General features: G+C 36.9%; 1 protein-coding gene across 1 annotated transcript in view; it reads left to right on the top strand.

The window, feature by feature from the left end:
* LOC127865155 (eIF-2-alpha kinase activator GCN1-like) overlaps positions 1 to 19,723 on the top strand; it is a 160,670-nt gene that overhangs the window by 12,806 nt on the left and 128,141 nt on the right. The window contains exons 3-8 of the mRNA XM_052405044.1: positions 2,574 to 2,769; positions 4,373 to 4,478; positions 5,727 to 5,825; positions 6,357 to 6,491; positions 14,367 to 14,435; positions 16,506 to 16,614. Coding sequence (XP_052261004.1) covers positions 2,574 to 2,769; positions 4,373 to 4,478; positions 5,727 to 5,825; positions 6,357 to 6,491; positions 14,367 to 14,435; positions 16,506 to 16,614 — 714 coding nt within the window. The remainder of the gene's footprint in view (positions 1 to 2,573; positions 2,770 to 4,372; positions 4,479 to 5,726; positions 5,826 to 6,356; positions 6,492 to 14,366; positions 14,436 to 16,505; positions 16,615 to 19,723) is intronic.

The raw sequence follows: 19,723 nt of genomic DNA, 5'->3' as shown, positions 1-19,723 counted from the left end.
TAGTCATTGTTATTGTTATTCGCGTCTTTTTCTTAAATGTCCGCCATGTTGTTTACAAATTACAATAGCTGTGACTACGACCCGTGTAAATCGAACTTTTCAAGGGCATGTTTAAAATGCGGAGTCAGTATTGAAAATCCGTAGCGTTCTGACTCTTCCTCGACTTATTCATAATCTTAAGATAACATGATTTGGAAGTGCCATGCTTTGAACGATCGATATTCTTAAGAAAGAAAATAAGAAATAGAGTAAACATCTTTTGGATAATTATGAACTTATTTGCAAAGGAAATCTAACCCAAATTCCAAAACAGGTACGGACCCATACATCGCCGTATTTTAAACGTGAAAGTTAAACATCTACCAGTGGAAGCGCTTGCTTGACCTGGATATTAACGGATTATTTATTTAGCCCTTTTGAATCGCTTCTACAGTTTTCAAAACGATATCTATATCAAAATAATTATGTAATGTATTAATATGTGCTAATATAATAATATTTAAAAAAACCGGTGCGGCAACGCCGTACCGCGGTGCGATTTTTTTCACGACATGCACCGCGATATACCGGTATACCGGTGAATCGTGACAGCCCTATTGCTTAGTATATACATAATTATACGCCCGTCTATGACGGGACGTATTATGGTATACCCTGCGTCCGTCTGTCCGTCCGTCCGTCTGTCCGTCCGTATGTCTGTTAATGTCGTACGCTACGTCAAATATCCTTCGATGGATTTTTTTCAAATTTCAACACAATCTTAATATTGATAAACCCTGATCCCCTTTCGTTTTTGACGGAATTCTGAATTGTCGTTCCAGAGTTATGGGACTTTGTTCGTCAAAATTTTGTTATTTCATTGAATGTCCTACTGTAGCTATATAAAAATGTTAAAGTTGTTATAACTTTGGTATGCTTGGACCTAGAGTCTTGAAACTTGACATGAAGGTTGGCCAGAACTAGTAAGTAACCCCTGGACATTTCAAGGTCATTCATTTGAAGGTCAAGGTCACTGTGACCTTGAATGTAAAAATGTTAAAGTTCTTATTTCATGTTATAACTTTGGTATGCTTGTACCTAGAGTCTTCAAACTTGAAATAAAGATTGGCCAGTACTAGAAGATGACCACTGGTCATTTCAATGTCATTCATTTGAAGGTCAAGGTCACTGTGACCTTAAATGTTAAAATGTTAAAATTGTTATAACTTTGGTATGCTTGGACATAGAGTCTTCAAACTTGACATGAAGGTTTGCAAGCACACTTAGATGACCACTGGTCATTTCAAGGTCATTCATTCTAAGGTCAAGGTCACACAAGGTCACTGTGACCTTAAATGTTAAAATGTTAAAATTGTTATAACTTTGGTATGCTTGGACATAGAGTCTTCAAACTTGACATGAAGGTTTGCAAGCACACTTAGATGACCACTGGTCATTTCAAGGTCATTCATTCTAAGGTCAAGGTCACTGTGACCTTAAATGTTATTGTTGTTCATGTATCCTACCGTAGCTCAAATATCCCCCGATGGATTTTTTATACGCCCGTCTATGACGGGACGTATTATGGTATACCCCGCGTCCGTCTCTCCGTCCGTCCGTCCGTCCGTCCGTCCGTCCGTCTGTTAATGTCGTACGCTACGTCAAATATCCTTTGACAGATTTTCTTCAAATTTTAACACAATCTTAATATTGATAAACCCTGATCCCCTTTCGTTTTTGACGGAATTCTGAATTGTCGTTCCAGAGTTATGGGACTTTGTTAATGTTAAAATTGTTATAACTTTGGTATGCTTGGACATAGAGTCTTCAAACTTGACATGAAGGTTTGCAAGCACACTTAGATGACCACTGGTCATTTCAAGGTCATTCATTCTAAGGTCAAGGTCACTGTGACCTTAAATGTTATTGTTGTTCATGTATCCTACCGTAGCTCAAATATCCCCCGATGGATTTTTTATACGCCCGTCTATGACGGGACGTATTATGGTATACCCCGCGTCCGTCTCTCCGTCCGTCCGTCCGTCCGTCCGTCCGTCTGTTAATGTCGTACGCTACGTCAAATATCCTTTGACAGATTTTCTTCAAATTTTAACACAATCTTAATATTGATAAACCCTGATCCCCTTTCGTTTTTGACGGAATTCTGAATTGTCGTTCCAGAGTTATGGGACTTTGTTCGTCAAAATTTCGTGATTTCATTGAATGTCCTACTGTAGCTCAAATATCCTTCGATGGATTTTTTTCAAATTTCAACACAATCTTAATATTGATAAACCCTGATCCCCTTTCGTTTTTGACGGAATTCTGAATTGTCGTTCCAGAGTTATGGGACTTTGTTCGTCAAAATTTCGTGATTTCCATGCTCATGTACTTATAAAATAAACCATGTATTCAAATACAAATAAACTGAAGTAAAAAAATGATTCAAAGGGTTATTTATTACCTTACTACTTCATTGGCGAACGACGGGCGTATCATGCGCTCATGGCGCAGCTTTTATTAAATCTTTCATACCTTAGTAAATAATATTTACTCCTTAGTAAATAGTATTTACTCCTTATGCCCTTGTTTAGACTTGCCAGAACAAGCCATAAAGGGCATATTCAAGTTCCTGCAGCCTACTATTGCTGCATACGATGATGCGAGGTCAAGGCGGGCTGCGGAGCGAGTCGTGAAAGCTGCTGTCAGCAAGGATGTGTCGGCCATCAAACTGGTGGCAAGCTCTGTGACACCCATTGCTGAGGCTCAAAAGAAACTTGTGCACCCATGGTCAGTGCGTTCTGTCTGTAATTTAATAAGTCTAGAATTAAATAATGATTGTCAGACTTGTTAATTAAGAATTAAGTAGAGTCGTTCAATATTATATATTTTTAACTTTTTCATATTCTTCTTTTAGTCTGTTAAAGGGTCTGTTAAATAACATGGTAACCTATATTTTGTTCAAGCACTTTTTTTAACGGCTTTTAGAAAGTAGTCTTGTTTAGGACATTTTTACTTGTAGGATACTGTCTTTGGAATGTTTATGACCAAAACTTCTACAGATGTCTGAAGGCATAAATTGTATAGTGATTGACCTGCCAGTTGGTTTATCTCTGTCTGTTCTCACGGGGTTGACCCAAATTACATATTTGGTCTTACATCAATAATTCTTCTTACAATTTTTTTTTAAGCTATAATACTTGCATTGTGAACGTCTTTAAAGAAATAACCATAAAAACACCCCCATCACCTGATCTCAGTTTTACCTTGATAATTGCGTTATTTTGGACTAAGACTAATTCATAAGTTTCAAAATCTTGGTGTAACTAAAAAGTCATGTTTTGTCAATCATCAATAATTCTTCCTACAAAGCTTTGATGATGTCTTTTGAAGACCATCAACACAACCACATATTTTGATCTCATTTGACCTTGAAATTTGCATACTTGTCTACTTATTCAGATGTTCCAAATTCGTTTTTCGATGAATTATGTTTTTAGCTCACCTGAGCATAACGTGCTCATGGTGAGCTTTTGTGATCGCCTTTTACCCGTCGTCCTTTGTGCGTCGTGCGTTGTGAATTGTGCGGCGTCAACATTTGCCTTGTTAACTCTCTAGAGGGCACATTTATTGTCCATCATGAAATTTGGTGAGAAGATTGCTCTCAATTATATCTTGGATGAGTTTGAAAATGGTTACATTTGCTTGAAAAACATGGCTGCCAAGTGGCGGGGCAGCTTTCCTTATATGGCTATAGTAAAATCTTGTTAACACTCTAAAGGCCACATTTATTGTCTTATCTTCATGAAACTTGGTCAGAAAATTCATCCCAATAATATCTTGGATGAGTTCGAAAATGATGCTGGTTGGTTGCAAAAACATAGCCGCCAGGGGGCGGGGCATTTTTCCTTATATGGCTATAGTAAAACCTTGTTAACACTCTAGAGGCCACATTTATTTTCCGATCTTCATGAAACTTGCTCAGAAGGTTTGTCCTAATGATATCTTGGATTTGTTCAAAAATGATAACCTTTGCTTGAAAAACATGGCTGCCAGGGGGCGGAGCATTTTTCCTTATATGGCTATAGTAAAACCTTGTTAACACTCTAGAGGCCACATTTATTTTCCGATCTTCATGAAACTTGGTCAGAAGATTTGTTCCAATAATATCTTGTTATCTCAGGTGAGCGACTTTGGGCCTTTCAGGCCCACTTGTTTAAAATTTATATACATGTAGCTATTATTTTCTAGCTTTGAAAATATGACTATTGTACAGGAAAGATCGTTGGATCATGAACTTCTTTTAAGTATCCAAAGAAGGAAGAGTCCTAAATAAAAACAGAATAAGTATATGTCCGCATATTTTGCCATAGTGCAACTGTCATGGTTTCAGTAAGGGTTCAGCTGGGAAGGCCTATGTGGGGCTGGCCTGGTCCTGTGCAGCTCTCAAGCTAGCATTCAAGCAACCAAAGGCAGAGGAGCCTTTCCTGCTGAAGATAGTAAGTTATGGGAAGTGAAGACATGTTGATGTTTCGTGTGTAAATACTTTTCAAGTTATCCAGTGCCCCAGATAATTATTTGGGAAATAGGGTTTTCACTCATTGATTTTGAAAAATAGGGTGATTAAATTCTTGAAATAGGGTGAAATGAGATATAAAAATGCATAGCGTAAAATCATTGCCGCTTTACTTCTGTTGAAGCTGCACACTTGTATTGATTCAATAAAACTATAAGCTATCATCATTAACTTTAATTAACTGAATGTTTCATAACACATTCAATCCTTGAAACTGTCCATAATATAAATTGTTAAACTAAAAAAAATGATAACACGAATTAGTCGGCACTTTTTCTTTCTTTATTCGAAAAACATTTGCGATTGATTGATATTTATTTTGGCGCAACAATCGCGGACATCTTTCGACCTCTTTTAGACTTTTTATTACGCCTCGTAATAGAAGCTGAAAGTACAGACGCTTTACAAAGACATACACAATGAACGACGGATTAAGTCAGATTTAAAAAGCATGTATGTCGTCGTAAATAATTTGGTCAGACGCTTTCTTTAACAATGAAATCTAGTCCGCAGAGCGTTTGGATAACTGACTGTTTTTCTGCTCCATCATCCAGACGCTTGCTGAATGAAAGCATTGCCGCATTACGATAATAATTCTAAAGAGAAAATACCTAAATGAGCAAAGCATTTTCTATCAAAGCTAGCATTTTCGATCAAAGCTATTGTATGGTACGCATCAAATGTGACGAATTTGCGTTAAAGTCAAATCTGTTGCGTTTTCAATACGCATGATATTGTATTTCGTTACATTTTTAAACATTTTAATAGGGTGAAAGACGCAGATACGCAGCTTATCTGGTGCACTGTTATCAGTTGCTAAGTTGTTGAAATGATCATGTGCATAGTTGGAGTGTTTGCAAAAGTTGATGTCCAAGCCCATTTCAAAGAAATCTGAAATAAAGATGTTCATGCTTATTTTGTGTATTTGACAATGGTCAATATTTACTTCTAAGGGTTTTTGTCTTGATCTGGGGAAAAGGCTTTCCATTTTTCTGCAAAAAATATCCACAAACCTGAGAAAGGGTAAACTATTTGTAAAGTAAGCTTGAATTTTTGGGGAAAATGCATGTCATCTGTTAATGTTATCTGTTATTAGGTGGTTGAAATCGCCACCTGCATGAATGCACAGTGTATTTGCCAATGCTTACATCCTTATGTACTTGTGTGTTAGGTGGAGTCACTGGACGGCCTGGTGTACGGTGCACTGGCTGCCAGGAATACCAGCATCGCGAACAACACATACAGGAAACTGGTCAACCTGTGGAATTCTGTACGGCACTTAATATTTCTACTTGTAATGTTCTTAAATTTAATAGTATGTGTATTTAGACTTATATATTTATGAACAATCTTTTTTATATGTTCCACTTAATGGATATACTTCACTAAGATGGCTCAACAAAGGTGGGGTTGTCAATTGAAATTGGAGCTACCATGAGTGTAAATATTCATTTTCTGTGACTATATTTAAATTAATAAACTGCTGTGAACAATCTCTTTATTAAATTCATTTTCATTGTTTGTTAGTATTTTAAGAGTTCAACTGTAGTACTATACTGTAATAATGTCTTCATGAGGTCGTTTCAAATGACATCATTTCATAGTAAACTGAAAATAATAGATATTTTTAATTGCTAGAAACATTGAATTAGCAATTTAAAATGATTTTTCACTATAAACCTTAGGAAAGCTTTGTCACATTTGTTACTAAAACTAACAAACAACATTATTTCATTTAAGGTTAAAATTGTAAGAAAAATCTTTATAATTAAGGTAAGCAAATATTGTATTTGTATTCTAGGAAGCCGATGCATGTGAGAGATATTACACGCTTCTATGGAAATGTGAAGCCTCTGTTTACTCAGTGTGTGTGCAGGCCCTTTTCCTGAGGTACTTGTTCAACACAAAGAAAGAAGAACAGCTCAACAAGTTAAAGGTTTGTCAGCGTATACACCGAGTGCCTTACAATATTGATCTGTACGTATTGCATAGTCAGTCGTCAAAGTTTGCACTTAACCAACTAAGACGGATTTATTAATGTTTATAGTGGTGTTTTGAAAATGTGTGTTAATGGTGCTACTATTCACCAAATTGCATTCGACCCGCATCCGCACCCAGAAAAAGTTTAAGGCGCAGAAGAGTATACTGGACAGAACTGTTTTGCATTGTGAAAATAGTCTATATCGTGAACACTCATACACGTGCGCAGCACAGAAGCTGATGATATCAATTGGCAACCTTAATAACAGCCTTATCAGATCAGGACAAAAACAGAAAAACCCAATACCACGTTATTAAGTGATCAATAGATCATTATTGCATTTTGTTAAGAAAAACAAAATATTAAAAGAAAAATGTTTGATTTTAATATGCATATAATTCCATTTCCTTTCATAGGTAATACACTGTTAATTGAGAAAAATCCTGACAATCGGAAATAATGTATCCATATTCGCTTTAACTCAAAACACACATTTCACATGAATATGCAACTAAAAAGTGACAAAAACAACAACAATTTAACCCATTTTTGAAATTATTTACTGTAAACGTATAGAAATTTGTCGGTATGAAATTTTGTGGTTTAATGAAAAACAACTAATTCGTTGACACGTTATTTCGTGGATTTCAAATTTTCGGGGAAGACTGACCGTCGTAATAATTATACTTTTATTAAAACAACCAGAGTAATAACCAGGCATAATCTGCTAAACTGTGTTGACAGCAAGACTTGAGGTGAATGTGCACTGAAGCATGAAAGTGTTGCCAATAATTGTCGATAAGAGCGATTAAGCGGCGCAATTGTGGGTCCCAACTCGCTAATTGCCATCGATGTTGTTTTGACAATATTTGCACTTCTCAGCTCAATCGATCCCCTAGTAGAAACACTTGAGTAATAAGGTCCCCAAAATACATGTGTTAAAACCGTTATGTCTCTTTTAAATTTAATTTGCGCATATTGACATAAATGATAAATCTGCAAACTGTTAATTTTACGACGTCACGTAAAAGAAATTTGTTTTTCTTCACAATTGGTAATGCTATTTATTATATTTATTTATCATGATTAATAAAACGTACATTAATGATGATTAATAAAAAAAAGAAAAACTGATAGATATAGTGTAATGTGACCTACTGAAGTGAAGTAACTATTACAAAAACAAATATCTCTGATAACTGACAACACAAGAAAATGTCAGAAATGACATTCGGAAATGACCGATTTGGGATTTAAAATGTATAAATAATCGTTGGTACTTGAATTCGTGGTTCAGTGGACCAACGAAATCCACGAAAATTCGTACCACACGAAATTTAATGGTTTTACAGTAAATAAGTAATTTTTTAGCTCACCTGATTGCTCAGGTGAGCTTTTGTGACCAGTCTTTGTCCGTCATATGTCCGTCCGTCAGTCCTTAAACATTTGCTCGTAAACACTCAGAAGGCCACATTTCTTGTCCCATCTTCATGAAATTTGGTCAGAAGCTTTGTCCCAATGAAATCTCTGCCGAGTTCGAAACTGGGTTGTGCCGGGTCAAAATCTAGATCACTAGGTCAAAACAACAAACAAACTTGTAAACACTCTAGAAATCACATTTCATGCCCGATCTTCATGTAACTTTGTCAAAATGTTTGTCTAAATGATATCTTGGTTGAGTTCAAAAGTGGTTCCGATCCGTTGAAAAACATGGCCGCCAGTGGGCGGGGCAGTTTTCCTTTTTTGGCTAGAGAGAAACCTTGTAAACACTCTAGAAGTCACAATTTTTGCCCAATCATCATGAAAGTTGGTCAAAACATTGGTTCAATTGACGTCTCAGACAAGTTCGAAAATGGTTGAGATCAGTGAAAAAACATGGCCGCCAATGGGCGGGGCATTTTTCTCTATATGTATATAGTGGCAGTTTTCCCTATTTGGCTATAGAGAAACCTTGAAAACACTCTAGAAGTCACAATTTTTGCCCAATCATCATGAAAGTTGGTCAAAACATTGGTTTTATTGATATCTCAGACGAGTTTGAAAATGGTCGGGATCGGTGAAAAAACATGGCCGTCAAAGGGCGGGGCATTTTTTTCTATATGTATATAGTGAAAACATGTGAACACAGTAGAAGTCACATTTTTGGCTCAATTTTCATGAAATTTGCTTAGAACATTTGTTTCCTTGATACGAGAGTTGAGTTCAAAAATGGCTCCGGTCAGTTGAATAACATGGCTGCTGGGAAGGGGGCAGTTTTCTCATTATGCCCCCCCCCCCCCCCTTTCGAAGAAGAGGGGGTATATTGTTTTGCTCGTGTTGGTCCGTCCGTCCACCAGATGGTTTCAGGATGATAACTCAAGAGTGCTTATGCCAAGGATCATGAAACTTCATAGGTACATTGATCATGACTCGCAGCTGACCCCTATTGATTTTCAGGTCACTAGGCAAAGGTCAAGGTCACGATGCAGGGTTGTCATTATTAACCGATTGCCGATCGGATTCATCGGTTAAAATCGCCAGAAAATCGGTTGTTTTTCCCGAAATCTTTAAAATTGCGATCGGAAGTTTTGATCACGCAAACCGACAATAATTGACGAGGTAGTAAAGTAGAGAGACAGCCGGTCATTCAGTCAGTCCGTTAACTCACCCTAAGAACTACTGTTTTCAATGAATTTCTCAGCGAGTGGCTAATATTGATTTTTCCAGCTGTCAATCAAATTCTTCTTGGTAAGCACGTCAACCAATCAGCGCTGAGGCAGCCGAATACACGCCGACCCCACTTGAAACTGTATCAAATAGCTGTACATTTCACAGATTATTACTGACCGTATTTCAACAAATGTAGCACTGTAGAGCGTAATTAACTAGTTGTTTAGTTAGAGAAAAAATTTCCACATATTAAAACATGCTCTTCGATTTTCTACCAAGATAAAATCTCATCCATGTCGCCATTATTGTAAAAATACTGAGCTCAGGCCGGGAATTGTCCCCACGACCTCCAGAGTGGTAGTCTGACACTTTAACCACGTCGCTAAAGAGCTAGCTCAACAGTAAGGCTGTTGGAAGTGACCTTACTTTTACTACAGATATTAGCGACCTCTGTGCTACGAAGTTGTTATTCAGCATATAAATATTTAAGTCTACGCTTTCCCCGAGGAAGAAAGACGTGATTTTATACATGAAGTCTAATTATTGCATGATTTTCACTGTACATGAAAAACACGAGAAATGTGTCTCTGTTGCTAGAATTTTCTTAATTTTCCGTGAATAATAAAATCTGAAAATGATTTCAGATAACACATTTAATTATACGCATTTTAAAATACTTAAATTAAATAATGCATTTTGTTATACAATGGTCATAACACATAATATAATAAGTAGGTAAATAACGTGTTTTGAGATTGCCAAACTATGCATACATTTAGGTCTACATGCATGAATGACCTGACAAGTTATATCACGATCCGGAATGAAAAGTACTCGGTCAAATTTAAAGAAAGACGCGTTTTTATTTTCAGAAATTAACTTTCACTTTGGCAAACTTTTCTTAAAAAAGGTACATGAAACAGTTTAGATTGATTCGTTGATTTGTCGTAATTACTAAATATAAAACGGTTCTCAATGCTCTCAAATCGCTTCACGTGATTCACTCATGTTCAATTGGAATTCCCCAATCCCACAATTCAATTTGTATATGCACTTGCGTTAAATGACGGACGACATTCATCTTCAATATTGGCCGTAATTTGGTTTTGAAAATAAAAATCGTAATAATACTGGATTATCGGGTAATGGATTGAATTGAAACATGCAAAGATCTATCAATATAATATGTTTTTACATTGTACAGTATACTTTAAATGTGAAAATATTAAACTTTTCTGTTCTTTTTAGACCTCATTTTAACTTTTTTATGCTCTGAGAATAGCAGTATTTTGTCCCTAAAATGTCTAGAATTCGTTTTCGGTACGGAGGCTTCTCCCCCCTGACCCCCTTACAGGGCCTTGCCCTGGACCTACAAGGGGGCCTAGGCGGCCCCTTAACCCCCAGCCCAATCGGTTACTATTCCAAAATAATCCTTTGTTTACAATCATAATGACAACCCTGCGATGACCCGAAATAGTAAAATGGTTTCCGGATGATTACTCAAGAACGCTTAGGCCTAGGATCATGACACTTCATAGGTAAATTGATCATGACTGGCAGATGACCCCTATTGATTTTCAGGTCACTAGGTCAAAGGTCAAGGTCATGGTGACCCAAAGCAGTAAAATGGTTTCCGGATAATAACTCAAAAACACTTATGCCTAGGATCATAAAACTTCATAGATACATTGATCATGACTCGCAGATAACCCATATTGATTTTCAGGTCACTAGTTCAAAGGTCAAGGTCACGATGAGCCGAAATAGTAAAATGGTTTCCGGATGATAACTCAAGAAAGCTTAGACCTTGGATCATGAAACTTCGTAGGTACAGATGACCCCTATTGATTTTCAGGTCACTAGGTCAAAGGTCAAGGTCATGGTGACCAGAAATAGTAAAATGGTTTCCAGATGATAACTCAAGAACGCTTATGCCTAGGATCTTAAAACTTCATAGGTACATTGATCATGACTCGAAGATGACCCCTATTGATTTTCAGGTCTCATGGTCAAAGGTGAAAGTCACGGTGACCTGAAATAATAAAATGGTATCTGGAGGATAATTCAAGAACGCTTATGCCTAGGATCATGAAACTTCATAGTAACAAGGATCATGACTTGCAGATGACCCCTATTGATTTTCAGGTCACTAGGTCAAAGGTCAAGGTCACGATTACCTGAAATAGTAAAATGGTTTCTGGATGATAACTCAAGAATGCTTATGCCTAGGTTCATGAAACTTCATAGGTATATTGATCATGACTCGCAGATGACCCCTATTGATTATCAGGTCACTAGGTCAAAGGTCAAGGTCACAGTGCCATAAAATGTATTCACACAATGGCTGTCAAGGTCACGGTGACTCAACTTAGAAAAATGGTTTCCGGATGATAACTGAAGAATGCTTACGCCTAGGATCATGAAACTTCATAGGTACATTGATCATGACTCGCAGATGAAATAATGATGAAACTTGACCAGGATGTTTGTCTGGACAATATCTAGGTCAAGTTTGTCATTTGGTAAAGATTGAATGAACCGACTCCTCTCAGGTGAGCGAACTAGGGCCATATTGGCCCTTTTGTTAACCAGGTTTTCCGAAGGAAAAAACTGGTTATTAGATTGGCGAATGCGGGCGGGCTGGCTGGCTGGCTGGCTGGCGGGCTGGCTGGCTGGCTGGCGGGCTGGCGGAACAAGCTTGTCCGGGCCATAACTATGTCGTTCATTGTCAGATTTTAAAATCATTTGGCACATTTGTTCACCATCATTGGACGGTGTGTCGCGCGTAATAATTACGTCTATATCTCCAAGGTCAAGGTCACACTTTGAGTTCAAAGGTCAAAAATGGCCATAAATGAGCTTGTCCGAGCCATAACTATGTCGTTCATTGTCAGATTTTAAAATCATTTGGCACATTTGTTCACCATCATTGGACGGTTTGTCGCGCGAAATAATTACGTCGATATCTCCAAGGTCAAGGTCACACTTTGAGTTCAAACGTAAAAAATAGCCATAAATGAGCTTGTCTGGGCTATCACTATGTCATTCATTATGATATTTTAAAATCATTTGGCACATTTGTTCACCATCATGGGACGGTGTGTTGCACAAAAGAATCACGTCAATATCTCCAATGTCAAGGTTGCCACGACTAAAAATAGATTTATTTTAAAACAAACTTACAAAGGGTGTTAATTTTGTTTGTTCATTTAAAAAGTTCAGTTTGAGTTGTCTCCCTTTATCAGATTTTTTTTCACAATGAAAACCTGGTTTTGTGACAATTTTGTCCCTTGTCTTACTTTATTTCAAAGTCAAATTATTTTATGTTAGAATTTCCAATCACTAAAATCGTCAATGGTGATTGAATTTTTCAGCTGGCACTTGCAATCGAAAATGTAATAGAAAAGGGCGAATCTAAAACAAATCCAGGTTTCTCTATAAATGTATCAGTATTACCTACTTTAAAAGAGCACTTGATACCTACTTCTATGCACAATCACCATCGGGAGATAATCCACAGATAAGAGATAACATGACATGCTTAACGAATATTAAGCCACATAACACAGTCACATGTGCTGACACACATATGTCGCGAGAAAGTCTTCTAACTTCCTAGTCAACAAACTGTGATGTACACCATCTACCATTATTGGTTAAGGAAATTCTTATGAGGGGTTAAACTGGCGACCCATTATTTTTTATTGATGTTGGTCAGTGTAGGATGTGTTTACTGCTGATAGATTAAAAAGTAATTACAGTTTTACCTTTTATGTAATATAAAACAGTATTTTAAAAAATTGTACTGTACATAATAGACAATATCAGGCATCATCATCACACTTTAACTGTAAACAATAGTTACTTATAAAAAACTATAAGCAAATCGTGAGCAATTGAAGCCGTTTGGCGAGTAAGTTGTGAAAACAATAACCTTTAAAATCTGTATGCAGTAGAAATGCCAGTACATGTATATTTGATCTGTCCATTTATAAAACTGATTAGAACCATTTTTCTATAGCCCTTTGTAAGCATCTACAGGATACACTATTCACTATACATGTGGGCAATGTAAAACCAGTGTTTAAATAAAAGCACGCATTGTTGCTGTTGTCTGTCAATTTCCACCCATGAAAAGCATGCGTGTTGCAACAGACCAGGATCTGTAACTAAATATCGACATGCAACTCAGTACATGTAGTTTTTTATGATGAAAAATTTAAATTGCAATTAATTCACACCATGAGAGTATTGACCCTTTTAAACTATATAGTCAATTTACTACTAATACATTGCATTAGATTGTAGGTTCTTAAAAAAAATTTGGTGATTGGGAGTAAACAAGTAACATGCTACTGTCAATACATGAAATTGAATAGAAATGAAATGGAAATCAATTAAATGAAGTATTTAATTTCAGTAAAAAAAAAAATAAATGTTAATGTGGTTTGCTTGATAATTTAATGCAATCCTCATTGATACTTAGACATTTATTATTATAATTATGTTGTGGCTCATTCTTTGTTAGACTCACACAAAGCGACAGGTACACTCATGTATAGACCAAATTAGCTTATGACTTGGGTCATTATAGTAATGCTAAAACTTGGCTGCTACTAATTTTTCCTTAGCACCGACCTATAATTAAACGTGATGTCAAATATCTTTTTAAAAGAGATTTATTGTTTAAACTAAGCTTCATCTTTGCAATCATAAGTGGAGTTTATGTGAATCCTGTATACAATTATTCGTGCTTGTAAATCAATGTCATTTCCCTCCTTGATGTTTTTTCAAAATCTCACCACTGTCAACAATTAGAATTCAATTAAATTGGTGTTTGCATTTTTCACAGCCTTTTGATTTGCTTATGTCAAAAAGTCTAACTTAATTTCCTGTGACTGTTATATTAAATACATTCAACGCTTTGATTAATTGCATTATTTGAGACCAATAAAATGTAGCAAGTATGCCTAAAGGAGACATAGAATCTGAGTTAACCATATTCAAAATTTACCAGACTTCCGGACTTAAGCTAACAATATTAAAAGTTCAATTCTTTTAAATTGGCAATCTTGGGTACCACAGAATTAATACAGTTAGAGGTTTTTCCTGTAAAGATTATGAATTCCTGAATGTTGACTGAGTGAATGTCTTAGAGACTTGTATTTCATGCCATTGCAGGGCCCTGCAGTGGAGATGTTTATGAAGCAGGTGTTGGGAGCCCGGGCGAAGCCACCACTTGTTGTTCTGGTCAGTTAGTCACTGTTTGACATTATTGCTTAGCTTCATGGAAGAAAAACCAGTTAAAACGAACAATCATAGATATCATATGCTTCTGTATTTGGCAGATATTAATAAAATTCTTCTGTATTTGGCAGATGTTTATGCCCCCTTCGAAGAAGAGGGGGTATATTGTTTTGCACATGTCGGTCCATCCGTCCACCAGATGGTTTCCGGATGATAACTTAAGAATGCTTAGGCCTAGGATCATGAAACTTCATAGGTACATTGATCATGACTGTCATATGACCCCTATTGATTTTCAGGTCACTAGGTCAAAGGTAAAGGTCACAGTGACTCTAAATAGTAAAATGGTATCCGGATGATAACTCAAGAATGCTTAGGCTAAGGATCATGAAACTTCATAGGTACATTCATCATGACTGTCAGATGACCCCTATTGATTTTCAGGTCACTAGGTCAAAGGTAAAGGTCACAGTGACTCTAAATAGTAAAATGGTTTCCAGATGATAACTCGAGAATGCTTAGGCCTATGATCATGAAACTTCATAGGTACATTGATCATGACTGGCTGATGACCCCTATTTATTTTCAGGTGACTAGGTCAAAGGTCAAGGTCACAGTTGTCGAAATAGTAAAATGGTTTCCGGATGATAACTCAAGAATGCTTAGGCTAAGGATCATGAAACTTCATTGATACATATATATACATAAATATTTGATCATTCTCTTGTGTATTTGAAATATCTCTGATTGTATACATCAGTATTTGGAAGATATTAGATTTTATTTTTCTGATTAGGAAGATATTTTGGATTAAGATCAAAAACAGTTGATTGCCTAAGGCTTGAGTATAGATATTTGATATGGAATTCTTCATAGCAGAATTGAGATTGGAAAGGCTTGTCCATGTGTACAATGTATACAAATGTGGAATAATTTGTGTAGTTTGTTTGCCTCATTGTCTGTTTAAAATTTCAAATTTTGCCCAATTGTAGTAAAATTATTGTCAAATCACCTGTTGAGTTACTGGACACATGGTTGTCCCAGTGGTCTGTGATAATGGTGAGTGTGTTGTGCAGGGTTTTTTTTTAGAAAAAGGGGAAGACGCTGGACGCTGGGTAAAAGGGGAAAATCGAGTGCGAAAGAGACATATTTGGGGAAAAAATAAAAACTGTTCATTTCAATGTCTATAAAGTACCTACAGACTTCAGGTTTTTTTAGAAAAAGAGGCATGTCTCTGACCTTTTTGTTCTTAAACACATGAACAAGTATGATATTAAAGTCAAAATCCTAAATTAAGTTGCAGGTGTAGATCTAATAATGGGAAATGTTTTCAACTGGGGCCGGGGAGCGATGTCAATAGAATGATTTCAATTTCATGATGAATGGGTTGACGATCTAGATCTGCTACAGTATTGGAAGGGAAAAGTGCGGCAGCTGCCGAATGTCTACTTTAACTTTCACAATAATCCCACAGTATTAATCGATGTTGATTACATGTACCTCCGAATCCTGCTGGGTTTCAACGGTTTTGGATGATTCATTCTTAAAAAATGTGTCAACGCAATTAATATTTTCCGAGTCCGAACGTTTTATTTTGTTCGTGTATGAACGCCAATTGTGAGACTTTTTTTCTGTTTTAACGTTTATATCTTGGCTTTCACATAACCCGGATGAAAATTTGACTGGTTTCCGGTAATTAATTGACGAAACACCCTTCTCGCGCAAGACCGGAATCCAATAAAATAGTCACATGATTAATACGATTAGTTGCCCGGTTTCCATGGCGTTATTTCAGAGCTATATATAGAATCACTGGGATTCCCAGATTTGAGTGTTCGTCGGGAGAGAGAGAGCGAGATCGTTGTACATGGTACAAATTGGATAAGAGTCAACTTCCCAAAAAGAAAAAAACAACATTTCTTTGATGGTAAAATATTATATTTTGGTGAAAAATTATATTTTTGGAGGGGAAATGGTATTTTTAGGGGAAAAATTCTGGTAGGGGAAGACGCCGAATATCGGCGTCACTTTCTTAGTAAAAAAAACCCTGTTGTGTATCCCTGTCTGCTGTAGGAGGTGGGAGGAGACATACTCAGGCACTGCTCCCATGCCGTCTTCAAAGACACCTTCTGGCCGTTCACACAGAAGGCTCTGCTGAGAAACCCAGAGATTATACTGCAGGGTAGGTTGATTAGCTTTGCATGCATATATACGGTGTCCAGTAATGAACTTGTGTATACTGCAGGGTAGGTTGATTAGCTTTGCATGCATATATACGGTGTCCAGTAATGAACTTGTGTATACTGCAGGGTAGGTTGATTAGCTGGCATGCATATATACGGTGTCCAGTAATGAACTTGTGTATACTGCAGGGTAGGTTGATTAGCTGTCATGCATATATACGGTGTCCAGTAATGAACTTGTGTTTTGGGTTGGTGGTACATCTTAGAAGTGAATGAAGTAAGTGAACGCTAACAAGGCCTGCATTGGTCAACTTTAATCAGGGCTTTGACGACAATCTATTTCATATAGGCATGCTAGTAACATTGTTCTTATTTTTATGCTCATCAAAAAAAATTTGGAGGGGAGCATAAAGTCGCTGCTTCGTCTGTCCGTGTGTGTGTCTGTCCGTCAGTGCACAATTTTTGTCCGGGCTATTTCTAAGCAATTAATTACCGGAATTCAATTAAACTTTATGGGAAGCTTCACTACCAAGAGGAGATGTGCATATTATAAGCCGGTTCTCGTAGGATGATTTTTCACAGAGTTATGGCCCTTTGAAATTTTCCATTAACTGTACACATAGTGCAATTCTTGTCCGGGCTATTTCTCAGCAACTAATGACCGGAATTCAATGAAACTTTATGGGATGCTTCACTTCCAAAAGGAGATGTGCATATTATCAGCCAGTTCTGGTCGGATGATTTTTCACAGAGTTATGGCCCTTTGAAATTATCTATTAACTGTACATATAGTGCAATTCTTGTCCGGGCTATTTCTCAGCAACTAATGACTGGAATTCAATGAAACTTTATGGGAAGCTTCACTACCAAGAGGAGATGTGCATATTATCAGACTGTTCTAGTCGGATGATTTTTCACAGAGTTATGGCCCTTTGAAATTTTCCATTGTACATATAGTGCAATTCTTGTCCGAGCTATTTCTCAGCAACTTATTATGGGAATTCAATGAAACTTAATGGGAAGCTTCACTACCAACAGGAGATGTGCATATTATCAGCCTGTTATGGTCGGATGATTTTTCACAGAGTTATGGCCCTTTGAAATTTTCTTCAAACTGTACATATAGTGCAATTCTTGTTCGGGCTATTTCTCCCCAACTACTGACTGGAATTCAATGAAGCTTTATGGGAGGCTTAACTACCTTGAGGAGATGCGCACGTTATTTGTGGGTTCTGGTTAGATGATTTATTTAGAGAGTTATGGCCCTTCAAAATTGTTAAGTTGCTAAACCATCCATCGTATTATTTTGTCCAAAGTTATGCCCCTCAAGATGTTTCCTTTTATCTGAATATATAGTGCAATATTGTGAAAAAAAACAACCTTTGGGGAGCATCACCCATCTCCGACGGTTTCTTGTTTGGTCTTAAATTGATGATATTGATTATTTCTGTAGGCATTTCATATTTCTGTATCAGATGCAAAACAGGTAGGTTTGCATCTTTTTTTTGCCCCCGGTATGGTGGCATATAGCAGTTGAACTGTCCGTCAGTCTGTGCATCCGTCTGAAAAGTTTAACATTGCCCATAACTTTTGCAACAATGAAGAGAGCAACTTCATATTTGGCATGCATGTGTTTCTCATGGAGCTGCATATTTTGAGTGGTGAAAGGTCAAGGTCATCCTTCAAGGTCAAAGAAAAATAATAAAATGTGGATTGTAATCAGTGAATTTATTAAACACATGTGTACATGAAAAGTAAATACCTGATATAACAAGAGATGTGTTTGTCAGCAGCACAATGCTGCTTACTTTGCTGTTTTGATGCAATAAATTTGATCATACCGTATTTTACTAGGTAAAGCGCGCTACTATGTATAACGCGCATGCGATTTTTTAAAGCCAAAATGGAGGAAAAAAAAGAACTCAAGACCAAAACCTGAAAATTAGGCCGAAAATGGCCGCCATTCTTATATTGCGCAATCATTTAATCTGAGTTTTTCGGGGGCTTATTTTTTTGTTTTAAAGTAGGGAGCGTTTATCAGGAGGGTTGGTTGCATAGCACTATATTTTCGACAATTTTTAAGATTATTCTCTCGAGAACACTGATATGTCCTTATTGCCGCCCACTGCACGTGTTTTTTCAAGACCCCTGCGCATTAAATTCGAACCACTATTACCTATTCCTCATATTTTAACAGTGTAACATTTTCATTACCTACCGCTCACAACATCGTATGACATCTTCTTCTGCAGACCCGCAACATTGCAATGTCCAATTTTACACAAATCGTCCGTGGATCCCATTTTATTTTTCATCGCCTTTAATATTTCCCCATTAACAGATGCTCCCCATTAATTCCAGTTTGACCCAGTATTTCGCGCCTTCACTGCGTCTAGTTAATAAGTATTTATAGTATTTATAGTGAGACAAACAATACACCCGAACGCTCAATTCCATACAGTTGGTGTTATCGGCGTAAAGCCATTTGACAAATATCATTTGTTTGTCTCTATTGAAAGAAAATAAAACTAGTCTATATCTCTATTGTTGGTTTGTAACCTACGTAGTATACCCGCACAGTAGCAAATTAATGCAGAGATCGGAAAATCATTGATAAATGTATTCGTCGTTTCAATGCCTAGGGCCGAGTAATTTCAGCAAATCGGAACTCAACTTAAGTAAAACACTTGCTCAATTAACCGTTGAACTCCACCTCCGTTCTCTGCAAAAGGTTCGAAGGCGGAGCTTTGCACGTGCTATTATTTAATTGGACGATTGCCATTGAGGAACAAAAACACGATTGGTTCGGCATGTTGATTGCTAGACAAAGGAAGCCAATTTTGTCGTCGAGAAACTTGTCGCTTTATTGCTGCAGACAGGAAGCGGCTTTCCTTTGATGACGTCAAACTGTTAATTCACATAGAGTGCAAATTTTCGGAATTGCTAACATTAAACTTTGGATTAAATTATCAAAATAAAGCAAAAGCGAAGTTGAGAAATATGATTGAAATAATTAGCCTCAGTTCAAATAAGACGTTTTGCGCTGTAAATCAACAAGTTTTCATGACAACAAAAACTTTAACAAACACTACCGCGACGCACGGGGAT

Source organism: Dreissena polymorpha, chromosome 1 (assembly GCF_020536995.1).
Source record: "Dreissena polymorpha isolate Duluth1 chromosome 1, UMN_Dpol_1.0, whole genome shotgun sequence".
Taxonomy (NCBI): domain Eukaryota; kingdom Metazoa; phylum Mollusca; class Bivalvia; order Myida; family Dreissenidae; genus Dreissena; species Dreissena polymorpha.
This window is presented reverse-complemented; position numbering and strand designations above follow the sequence as displayed.